The 12,703-nt window shown below is 35.6% G+C and overlaps 1 protein-coding gene across 1 annotated transcript in view; it reads left to right on the forward strand.

Annotated features, from left to right (window-relative positions):
- Nucleotides 1-12,703, forward strand: part of mast1b (microtubule associated serine/threonine kinase 1b) — an 87,705-nt gene that overhangs the window by 68,994 nt on the left and 6,008 nt on the right. Inside the window, exons 20-25 of the mRNA XM_056452914.1 lie at nucleotides 621-775; nucleotides 2,603-2,847; nucleotides 5,781-5,987; nucleotides 6,183-6,412; nucleotides 6,545-6,667; nucleotides 7,591-7,727. Of these exons, the coding sequence (XP_056308889.1) occupies nucleotides 621-775; nucleotides 2,603-2,847; nucleotides 5,781-5,987; nucleotides 6,183-6,412; nucleotides 6,545-6,667; nucleotides 7,591-7,727 (1,097 nt within the window). The remainder of the gene's footprint in view (nucleotides 1-620; nucleotides 776-2,602; nucleotides 2,848-5,780; nucleotides 5,988-6,182; nucleotides 6,413-6,544; nucleotides 6,668-7,590; nucleotides 7,728-12,703) is intronic.

Consider the following 12,703-nt stretch of genomic DNA (forward strand, 5'->3'; position numbering starts at 1 on the left):
TGTGTCAGGTGCTCTATCGTCTAGTCCCACCCTCCTTGTTAACCCATTATTAGTTAATTATGTTCATCTGTTTGTGTGTTTTACTCCTGCTTATATTCTCCTCATGTCTGCTGTCCTGTGCCAGTTCGTCGTCGATATTTCCTTGTCCTGTTGTGTCTAGCCCTACTTTGTCCAGCCAACCCAGTCAAGTTTGTTTTTGCTTTATTATTCATGATTTCCCCCTCGGGGTAGTTTGTTTTGCTGTTTTTGCCTTTTATTTTATTTTATTATGAATAAATTCTTATTTATCCTGCACTTGGGTCCTCGCCCCTTTTTACCCCTACCCGAATCGTGACAATATTAACTAATATAAACCAAAATTTATTTCAAGCCACAATAAAAACCCATATTGACATGAAAAAATGTAGCGTAAGCTGAAAGCTAATGCCATTTTTAATGCATACTGTCAGTTTGACAATTATATCTATTTTAGTAAGTAACTACCCAAAACACGTTCATTTTGTGTTATTTTGATCAAATAACTATGTTAGTATAACTCAACCATACACTTAAATAAATCAGGATAATACAGGTCATTATTATTATATTCTGAGACTCATGTAAATGTGTTTGGATCGCAGGTGTACAGCAGCATGGAGCATCTGTCCCAGCTGGAGCACAAGCCTGTGGTGACCCGCCGAGAGCCCAAACCTCACAGACAAGACCGAGCCAAGAGAGAGAGCATGGGCAGCCTGACCCTCCGAGACAAGACGTGGAGGACCGGATCCCCGGAGATGTAAGACAACAACAAAACAACCTTGTAGAATAACCCATCAACATGTTAGCAAACCGATAGCAGTACATTTAGAAAAACTGCCCCAAATGCACTTATCTACCCAGAACACATTTAAAAACCACACATTTAAAGGATGACTTTGTTTTTTTTAAAGAAATAGAATAATTTTACAATGGCATGTTAAATGTTTTTATTTGCTTGTAGCTTAGCTTAGCATACATCATTTAACCGGATTAGACCATTAGCATCTCACTTTGTTTTTGACTTTGTTTTTGTTGTTTTAGAAATAGTATCATTTTACAGCTGCAACAAAATAGTATATTAAATGGTTTTTATGTTTTTAGCTTAGCTTAGCATAAATCAATGAATCAGATTAGACCATTAGCATCTCGCTTTTTTTTAGAAATAGTATCATTTTAAAGCTCAACCAAAATGGTACATTAAATGGTTTTTATGTGTTTCTAGCTTAGCTTAGCATACATCATTTAATCGGATTAGACCATTAGCATCTCGCTTTGTTTTTGACTTTGTTTTGTTGTTATAGAAATAGTATCATTTTACATCTCCAACAATGGTTTTTATGCGTTTTTAGCTTAGCGTAGCATAAATTATTGAATCGGATTAGACCATTAGCATCTTGCTTTGATTTTGACTTTGTGTTGTTGTTTTAGAAGTAGTATCATTTTACAGCTGCAACAAAATAGTATATTAAATGGTTTTTATGCAGTTTTAGCTTAGCATAAATTATTGAATCGGATTAGACCATTAGCATCTCGCTTTGTTTTTGACTTTGTTTTGTTGTTTTAGAAGTAGTATCATTTTACAGCTGCAACAAAATAGTATGTTAAATGGTTTTTATGCAGTTTTAGCTTAGCTTAGCATAAATTATTGAATCGGATTAGACCATTAGCATCTTGCTTTGATTTTGACTTTGTGTTGTTGTTTTAGAAGTAGTATCATTTTACAGCTGCAACAAAATAGTATATCAAATGGTTTTTATGCGTTTGTAGCTTAGCGTAGCATAAATTATTGAATCGGATTAGACCATTAGCATCTCGCTTTTTTTTTTACTTTGTTTTTGTTGTTTTAGAAATAGTATCATTTTACAGCTGCAACAAAATAGTACATTAAATGGTTTTTATGTTTTTAGCTTAGCTTAGCATACATCAATGAATCAGATTAGACCATTAGCATCTCGCTTTTTTTAGAAATAGTATCATTTTAAAGCTCCAACAAAATAGTACATTAAATGGTTTTTATGTGTTTCTAGCTTAGCTTAGCATACATCATTTAATCGGATTAGACCATTAGCATCTCGCTTTGTTTTTAACTTAGTTTTTTTAAAAATAGTATCATTTTACATCATTTTACGGAATGAACCGCCAACTTATCCAGCATATGTTTTGCCTTTCCAGCTGCAACCCATCACTGGGAAACACCCATACACACTCATTCACACACATAGACTAAAGCCAATTTAGCCTACCCAATTCACGTATACTGCATGCCTTTGGACTTGTGGGGGAAACCGGAACACCCAGAGGAACCCCCCACGCCAACACATGGAGAACATGCAAACTCTACACAGAAATGCCAACTGACCCTATCAAGGCTCCAACCAGTGACTTTCTTGCTATAAGGCGACTGTGCTACCCACTGCGCCACCGTGACACCCTGAATCAAAGTATTTCATCTAAATTATCCCAGGAAAAGAATGGGTGTTTTTCAATCGTTTTGGGACAACTTTGATCCACTTCAAATGTTGACTATTGTATTGTCCATTATTGACTGAACCCTAATTACTGCTCCTCCTGTCTTTCTCTATAGGAAGCGTCTGTCGTGTTCGGAGTCGTCCTTCACTGAATCAGATTCCAGTCCTCCCGGAGCTCGCCGCCGTTTCTCAGCGCTGATGGACACACACCGCTTCGCTTCTCCACTAGAGGGAGACAGTGACACACACACGCGCCAGCCACCGGTCAAAACCAGAGGGACGTCCCTAGAGGGCGCCAGTGTTCCCGTCAGCTCCTCACTGGTGGAGTCCAGCTCTGCCGCCTCAGTGGGACATCCCGGAGGTCATTTACTTTACATGATACAACTTTGCGTTGTTGTTCAGAATCAAACAAATTCAAGTGCTTCAGGGGTAGTTAATTCAGGGGTAGTTAATTCATGAGGGATTCATTTCTCAAACAATTACTACACAATAAACAGCAAAATCATAAGACCAAGGGTGTACTCACATAAGGTACAGTTGCCTTGAACTGTGCCGAAGCACGATTGTCCCCCTTCTCCTCTCCGCCTCAGCCCACACTCACATTGCATTTTTTACCTAGCGAACTTGAGCACGCTTACGCCATCTATGATGCGCTGTTCAGTTTAACAGAAGAGAAGCACTCTCGCTCAGCACAACTTTAGTTATATCGTTTCAGTCGATTGGGATGCAGTGACACGCAGTCAGATATTTCGCTGAACACATACACAACTTTTGGCGCTCATAAACAATCAAGTTCTCGTGCTGCAGGAATTAGGAGGTTTGCTGAAGGAGCAGCTGTTGTGCAGTGAGGGGTTTGCGTCTTTAATAAACTATGACAGTTTACATTCATTGAACAGTAAGAATGATTAATAAATCCATATGAAGCAGTCCACTAAAAGTCACGTCTCATCTTTAGTTGCGGGCTCAGGCGTGAAGCCCAAGTGAACCACGCTCTGGCACTCCTCTTCCAACCAAGTCGGCCCTGACTTGGACAACTGAACTGCGCCTGAGCCCAATTCAGAGCACTCGCACTTCTCAAACAAACCGGGAAATGTGCCTGGACACGGTTTGGACAGCATAGTTTATTAACATGGCCATTAATGTAAAAAAATATATATATTATATATATTTATTCTTAAAATAATAGCCATGTTAATAAAGCCTTTTTAATTTTTTCACTGACTTTTTGAGCACCTTGGAGGTTTGCTGTTTATTGTGTTATTGTTGTTTGAGGAATTTAATAATGTATCCTTTCATTTGATTTCATTTAATTACTTATTACTCTTATTTATTTATTTATATATATATATATATATATATATATATATATATATATATACAGTTGAAGTCAGTTTTTTCCCCAATTTCTGTTTAATGGATAAATTAATGGTTTAATTTTTAACAGATTTCTATTTATTATAGTTTTAATAACTCATCTCTAATAACTGATTTATTTTATCTTTGTCATGATGACAGTAAATAATATTAGACTGGATATTCTTCAAGACACTTCTATACAGCTTAAAGTGACATTTAAAGGCTTAACTAGGTTAATTAGGTTAACTAGGCAGGTTAGGGTAATTAGGCAAGTTATTGTATAACGATGGTTTGTTCTGTAGACTATCAAAAATATATAGCTTAAGGGGGCTAATAATATTGACCTTAAAATGGCTTTAAAAATAAAAACTGTTTTTATTGTAGCCGAAATAAAACAAATAAGACTTTCTCCAGAAGAAAAAACATTATCAGACATACTGTGAAAATTTCCTTGGTCTGATATTTTGGGAAATATTAAAATTCAAAGGGGGGGCTAATAATTCTGACTTTAACTGTGTGTATGTATATATATATATATATATATATATATATATATATATATATATATATATATATATATATATATATATATATATATATATATATATATAGGCCAAGTGACTTAGTGTCCCCACTAGTGATGCAAGTGTAATATTGTGTTTATGCAACAGTTCAACTGCATAATTGTGTATATAAAAAAGAAATTCAAATCAGCTGTTGTTTAAAATTACGCAGGTTTTCCCCTCTAAGGACTTATCATGTGGTCTCTGTCGCCATCTTGTGGCGGAACGTCAACCGTCTTTGCTCTGCTCGATGACAGGCTAATGGCTGCTGACGCGCTGTATCTCAGAAATTATAAATATAAATAAATGGGCACTATCCTTATAAATAAACTGCATAGTTGCGATCTAAACATCTATATTCTCGCCTAAAAAGCCTCAAAGTACATTATGTTGTCCAGCAGCAGCAATATTTGTCAAACTGTAGTCCTCTGCTTATATATATATATATATATATAAATATATATATATATATATAATGTGTATATATATATATATATAAAATGTATATATATAATGTATATATATATATATATATATATATATATATATATATATATATATATATATATATATATAATGTTTGTGTATATATATATATATATATATATATATATATATATATATATATATAATTTATTATTTTGTACTATTTGTATTCATTATTATTTTTAGAATTTTAATTATTCATTATTAGAATTTGATAATTTATTAATTGAATTGATTTCATTTAAATTACTTTATTTTTATTATTTAATTTTAACGTTTTAATTAATTTAATTACTATATGTATATATATATATATATTATTTTAATTTATTATTATTATTTATTTGTTACATTTACTATAATAATTGTTTTAAATTCATTATTTATTATATTTCTCTGTTTATTTCATTATTTATTTTTATTCATTATTATGTTGTTCATTGTGTTGTTGTTGTTGTTGTTGTTGTTGTTGTTGTATGAGGAGTTTAATAATTTATCCTTTAATTTGATTTCATTAAATTACTTTATATAATTTTTATTATTTAATTTTAATTGTAACATTTATTATTTATAATTAATTATTTGTTTTATTTCTTTCATTAATATTTATTCATTATTATTATTGGCTCTCTTTGCTTGGTCTGGTTTGATCATGTTATCCATTTGTAGACTGTAAAAAAAATCAACATGTGCATTGACAATAGTCAACTTGTGACCAAAACGTTTATCTTTTTATTCCCAGTAAATTAGCTAACACTTCACCTAGCTCGTGTCTTTCTGATTTCTGAGAGTGTTCAGAGTTATTTCACTTCCTTTATTCCCCAATACTCACACACACACACACACACAAAAACTCCCATTAATCTTGTGTGATCTTTCCGTTTCTCAGACAAGCTTCTGCGTCCTACTGAATGTCCATCAGCTCCTCTGCACATGCCGGAGCCCTTCAGTGCGCGAGTAGGAAGTGACCTCGTCTTACGAAGAGCACGACATCATCAGATACCGAGCGACAGTGAGAAACGAACCGCCACTCGCTCCGGCACAAAGGTCATAAAGTCGGCCTCCGCCACGGCGCTGTCTGTCATTATACCTGCGGGTGAGACTTTAGACGCCATTTTATAATCGTTACTAATATCAACATACAGTAACGTTACAGCACTTTGGTATTACATGAATAAAATTAAATGAATTAATAGTTACACTATAAAGTGAACACCTTAAAATGAAGTCAAACTCTTGTTTTTGGCCTGTAAGCTTTCTTAATATTACTGTTTCTTTATTTTGTCTTTAGTTGAGCAGCATGGTACATCTCCATTGGCCAGTCCCATGTCTCCTCGCTCCGTCTCATCCAATCCCTCATCTCGTGACTCATCTCCGAGTCGTGATTATTCGCCTACGGTCAATGTCCTGCGCTCACCGATCACCATCCATCGCTCTGGGAAGAAGTACGGCTTCACTCTACGCGCCATCAGAGTCTACATGGGCGACAGTCACGTGTATAGCGTACATCACATGGTCTGGGTACGAACGCATTCTGAAACATTGGTTGGGTCCCAAATGACACACTTGTACACTTTGCACTAATATTTGGGACGCACAAGTTTTCCTATTCGTATATTTTGCTGCATTGACATTGCTCTTGTCCAATCACAGCATGTAGAATGTGGTGGGCCGGCCCAGGAGGCGGGGCTTTGTGCTGGTGACCTCATCACCCATGTGAATGGAGAGCCTGTGCACGGATTGGTGCACACAGAGGTGGTGGAGCTCATTCTGAAGGTACGGCGTTCACAAGCACACCTGTTGCTCGATGTTATTGACATTAACATGATCTCATTGTAAGCAGACTTACAAGTGCGGATAAAAGAAGTACTTCTAAACATCAGAGAGCTGCGGTTATTATTAAAGGGCCGGTGAAATGTGCCATTTTTTATTCTATGTTCGACGTAATCTCAACAGAAAAATTAAGAGAGGGCGGGACATAGAGAAGCTCCTCCCCTTTTACAAAAACAGCCAATAGTGTTTAGTTTTTCTCACAGCTCTGCCAGTGAGAGTGATTGAGCTCAAGCGCATCAAATGAAGAGCCAATGAGAAGAGGGGGGCGGGGCATGTCATAAACTGGAAAGCATTTGATTGGTCAGAAGATTTGATGAGAAATTAAAGTATGAAGTGACGTCAAAAAAATCGTTGATGCATTTAGGTGGAAGTGACAAACTACAAGCTTTCTAAACACAAATTTGATCACTGTTTTGGAGCGCACTAGCTTATAGAAATCCTTAAAACTAACCGACTGAAACTAACAGCGAAAAAAAAATTTAATTTTAAGGGACCTTTAATATTATTCATCTTTTTAGGAGTGTTTTTAATTTGCTTTTATTCTTACTGTGTTTATTTATTGTATTTGTTTTATTGTTCTACTGTGCTTTGTTGTTTTTACTGTCTTGTAAGCACTTTGGGTCTTAGAAAAGCGCGTTATAAATAAAAATTTATTATTATAATCCTCATTTATTTTCTCTGAGCATACGGAGAGAAAGAGAGTGTGTCCTACAGGTGGTTTGTCAAGCCCACTCACCTGAGTGGAGCACACTCAGAATTGCACAATGTTTGTCAAGTCATGAAGGTGTCTGGTGCATATGGAGAGGAGAAGAGTGTCTGACCTATTTCAGCGCTATCGTTAAACATTCGCTGCTTTGAATTTTCAGAGTGGCAGCAAAGTAACGGTGACGACTACTCCATTCGAAAACACCTCCATAAAGATTGGTCCCGCCAGGAAGCTGAGCTACAAAGCCAAGATGGCCAGACGCAACAAGAAATCAGCAGCAAAAGATGGACAAGAGAGGTCAGCCTTTACATAAAATATACGTCAAATTTAAATAATTGTTGTATCAGGGTTTTTATACTTTAGTTTTTATTTCGCCGTTATTTTTACATTAGCTGTAAATTTCAGTTTGGCTTTAGTTGATTTCATGAATGGTTTTGTTAGTTTTAGTTTAGTGAAATCATTTCTGTTTAGTTTTTATATACAGTGGTCGCTCATTTATCACAGGAGTTACATCCTAAAAATAATCCGCAATAGGTGAAATCTGCGAAGGAGTCGGCTTTGTTTTTTACAATTATTTTAGATGTTATAAGGCTGTAAAACCCCTCAATACATACTTTATACACTTTTCTCAGGCATTTTCACACTTTCCTCTCTTGTTTAAACACTCAAAGTTCAAACTTTGGTAGAAAAATAAGTCCAGTATTATAGACAGCAAAGATCAAACCCTGTTGTCAGGTGCAAAAGGCGTTCAGCAAAAGGTTCATAAAGCTTTTTAGCTTTTGTGCGGATAATAGTGGCATCCAGTGTAACGCTAGTTTTCCTGCAGTCACTGATCTGCAAAGTGAAAGCAGACTCTATCCCTAAGGGTGGACAGTTGGAAGTAACACACACCGGACGCGCAGATTGATTGATTGATTTTATTTGACAATTTTAACAGAAATATACAAACAAGTCCAGTTAGACTAATTCATACACATTTTAAAAACTGTTGAGGATAAAATACACAAAAAAGCCACAAGCTTATTTCCTCTCCACGGTGGACGTCCAGCACTCTCCAGCCTCCGGCGCCTAGACTGCAGCTCTGCACAAGACGTTTGGCCAGAGGAGAAATGGTCGTGCCCAACTGAGCCTGGTTTCTCTCAAGGTTTTTTATTCTTCACTTTCGCCAATTGGTAAAGTTTTTTTTTCCTTGCCGCTGTCGCCACTGGCTTGCATGGTTTGGGATCTGTAGAGCTGCGCATCGATGGATTTGCTCCTTAGTGATTGGACTGTCAGTAGTGATTATTAAACCACACTGAACTGAGCTCAACTAAACTTCAACACTGATAACTGGACTGACACCGTTTCAATTGACTATGATCTTCTATGTGAAGCTGCTTTGACACAATCTACATTGTAAAAGCGCTATACAAATAAACAGTGTTGGGCAGTAGTGTCGCTATAAGTAGTGATGCTACTAGCGTAACTATATTTCTCAGTAGCGTAACAGTAGCGTAGCGGTAGCGTCGCTACTTTATAAATCAAATACCTTTTCAGTAGCGAAGCTATTTTATTAGTCAAGTAGCGCAGTAGCTACAAAGCTACATTTACCAGTCGCGGATCAATAAGTGACAGCACTGACATTCACAGGGCTGTGAGGCCGGTGTCTAGCTGATAAAAGTAAATCCATATGATGGCGAGCATGATGATTTCTTCTTCTTCTTGTTTTACGGTGGATGACAACAAACTTTTTGGTGCGTTACTGCCACCTCTGGTCGGTTATGTCGCCAACCAAATTAGGCTAACACGAGAAACTTGCTTGATGGAAAGATGACTGAGGGAGAGGAGTTATTTCTGAAGCAGGATTCCTCGTGACCATACCTTGAGAAGTACATGTTAGGATGCAATAACTTAATTCCTGATGCTGTGCTCAAAAAATACTTTAGTAATTTATAGTAAGTACTACTATAAATTACTGCATTATGTAGTGTAATTTATCAATGAAAAGTTGTGAATATATATATAATATTCATAATGCTTATGTCAAAATATTTCCCTTTACTATAAATGACTATAGTATTTTAAATGTGTAACAGCTGGTTTTATTGGATTTTTTGTTTTTGCTGTTATATACTATAATGTGTTTCTGTTTAGTACAGCATATTATTTACAGTAAATAACTGAACTGAATTCTGCCTCAGATGTTTCATTGACAGTTTTAGTGATCACTAAGATATGATTGACTTGGATTTAAGTTGCTTCGATTTAAAAATGAAAATTGTAAAAATTGCTTAGATGTAGCTAAGCTACTTTTATCATGTAGCTTTTAGCTTAGCCTGCTACATTTCCCAGGGGGTAGCTTTTAGTGTAGTTAAGCTACATTTTAAGTAGAATAGCTAATAGCTTAGCTCACTACATTTTTCAAGTAGCTTGCCCAACACTGCAAATAAAGATGAATTGAATTGAAAATTTCCATTGTGGTTCTCGATATTCTTAAAAAATTAAAGAGCAAATCATAAATGGAGTGCAAACATCATCAGCTCAGCAACTCGGCACAACAAAATCCAAAATCCTAACCCTAACCCTAACCCTAACCCTAACCCAACTTCAACTGTAAAACAACCACTTTTTAATTTTCCCTTGTAAAAACACCCTCAAATTGAATCTCTTTAAAAATCGTAGGCAAGACATTCCAAGCAGCAGAGCTAGTACACAGAAAAGAATCTACCTGATTCACTTTTAAGGATAAATATCCCTGCTACGCGCTCTTGTAGATTGACAGTGTTATTCACTAACTAAAACATAATAATTAAGAAAATATTTTGGCACCATTTTCTTTCAAATCTTAAACACCATCACTCATTTAAGAAATTTGACCCTTTCATCAACTTTTCAAAAATGACTTTGGCTATAATGTTCATTATTTAAATGTGTCAGTGGAGGTACTTTCATAACAATTCTACACAACTTATTTTGGGCCGTCTGCAATTTATTTTTCATTTTATTAGAACTATCGCTGTACCAAAAAGCTGCAGCATAGTCAAAGTATGGCTCCACTAATGCACTAGCTAATATTTTTAAAGTTTGGGTATCTAGGAGCTCTGCCTGTCTTGCTAAAAACTCAATTTTAGAACAAATTTTTGAATAGATTATAACTTTTCATCTTTTACAAAATCATATTTTCGCCTGTAAAATGACTATCTAAAAGGCAACCTAAATATTTCACTGCATGTTTTGGAGTAATAATTTGATCCCCTACTTTTATCTCTGACCCAACACATTTTTTTAGTTTCGCAGCTGAACCAAATAAAATAAATTCAGTTTTACCCAAATGTAAGGACAATTTATTAAGGAAAAACCTCAATTTCATTCACTTGTTATTATTATTTATCACATGAAATTATTCAGATGGCGATTTGTGGCACTGCAGAAATATGAATAGTGTCCTGAGTCGTAGCTGAGCACCTCATACAGCCATTGACCTGCGGCGCCGGTGTGCGTACCCTGATATAAACCTATGTTTACAATTCTAAAATGCGTGATGCGACGCATCTGTTGTGCGACCCCCTTTACGATGGTCTTGCCTCGGACAGTTACAACCCTTTTTGCAACCTTGTTGAAACTCACACTGCTAGCGATCAAAGATTTGTGTTAATTTGGCAAGCTGAATGCATTCTGTACTGTACAGAAGACACTGAGGAGATTGATTGACAATCAGCCAATCAGGATGCAGAATACAATGTGCAGTGTAAAAAAGCATGTCAAATTGCACAAACAAAAATCCGCAAAAGGTGAACTGCGTTATGGCGAGGGACCACTGTAATGTGTTTTAGTTTATCAAAGTTAAGAGAACACGTCCAGTGTCAACCAAAGCAAAGTTTAGTGTTTGCAAGGCTTACAGTAACTCTTGCGCAAACCAATAAATATAGGAACAAACACTGAACCCAAAATCATACATGAAACTAAGCAAGTAGAACAAAACGAAAGTAAAACAAACAAAAGTAAAAATGATGAAGAATTCAGACAAACGTCTTCATATTAAAGATCATATATGCAGTTATATAATGCCTAGCTTATATTTTTGGGTCAATAAGAAAAGTTTTATGTTTATTTAGAGGACTGTTTCCCAATCCTGTTCCTGAAGGCACAACAACAGTACACAATAGCCCCTTTCACACATATAGACCTTTTCGGAAAAATACCGGCAATTTTCCGGAAAGGTCTGTATGTGTGAACAGGCTCTCTTTGAAAATACCAGTAAATTCGTTCTGGCTTCAGATGTGGTATAGAAGAAGGTACATTTTTGCATTCTACATGGCTGTGCTCTAAAGTGAAAGTGTTGTGGGTACAAGTGTGCAATATCATAACACAGATTCATGGAATTGATTTCCCATTGGATCCAGAGATATGTTTATTGGGCAATTATACAAATTCTAATCTCCAGCATAATTATGCTATTAAACTTACTGAAATGTTGCTGACAATAGCTAAAAATGCATTGCTTTGAAATGGAAAACAGACAGTGATGTACCGATTGGACTGTGGATCTCAGAAGTTTGCAACTGTATACCATTGGAGAAGATCACATACTCTTTGAGAGGAAAGGGTGAATTATTTAAAAAGATTTGGAAACCATTTTTGAATTATATTAAAACAGCACCACATGATTTGATTTGACTAAATAGTTTTTTCCACTGATTTATACTGTATCTCCTCCCTTTTTATTTATTTGTTTTTATTTGACTTATTTATTTTATTTTATACACTGTTTGTGTTTTACTTCAGTTTGTTTGTTGCTTAGTTTTGATGTTTTGTATTGTTAACTTTTGAAAAACAAATAAAAAATATACAATCAAAAAAAAAAATTCGTTCTGGCTATTTTCGGGAAAGTGAAGTTGTAACATTAGCTGTAATTTGCTGGAATGCTTCGCTGTGTAAACGGCAGGAAGATTGCCGGAAAGAGTGCGTTCATGTCTAGAACGTGCTGTCTATTCCAGCCAATCAGAACAGTCAGACGCATTCATGTCCGTGCTGTTTATGAAAATAAAAACCTTTGAATATTTTTTCCAGACACATTTAGCTGCTGGATGTTAGTCAGATAACGTTTCTATGTTCCTTCTTAATGCCAACAGTGTAAATAATTATGGATAAAATGCTTATGATAAGCCGTTATTGTTTACCTTCAAGCTCTGACACGTGTGCACATGAAGCAGCTGGTAAACGCCAACACACACACATATTATGTACATCTCGACATGCTAAAGTGTTCCTCCATATGTTTTGGTCGAAGTTGT

The sequence above is a fragment of the Danio aesculapii genome, chromosome 3 (genome assembly GCF_903798145.1).
Source record: "Danio aesculapii chromosome 3, fDanAes4.1, whole genome shotgun sequence".
Classification (NCBI taxonomy): domain Eukaryota; kingdom Metazoa; phylum Chordata; class Actinopteri; order Cypriniformes; family Danionidae; genus Danio; species Danio aesculapii.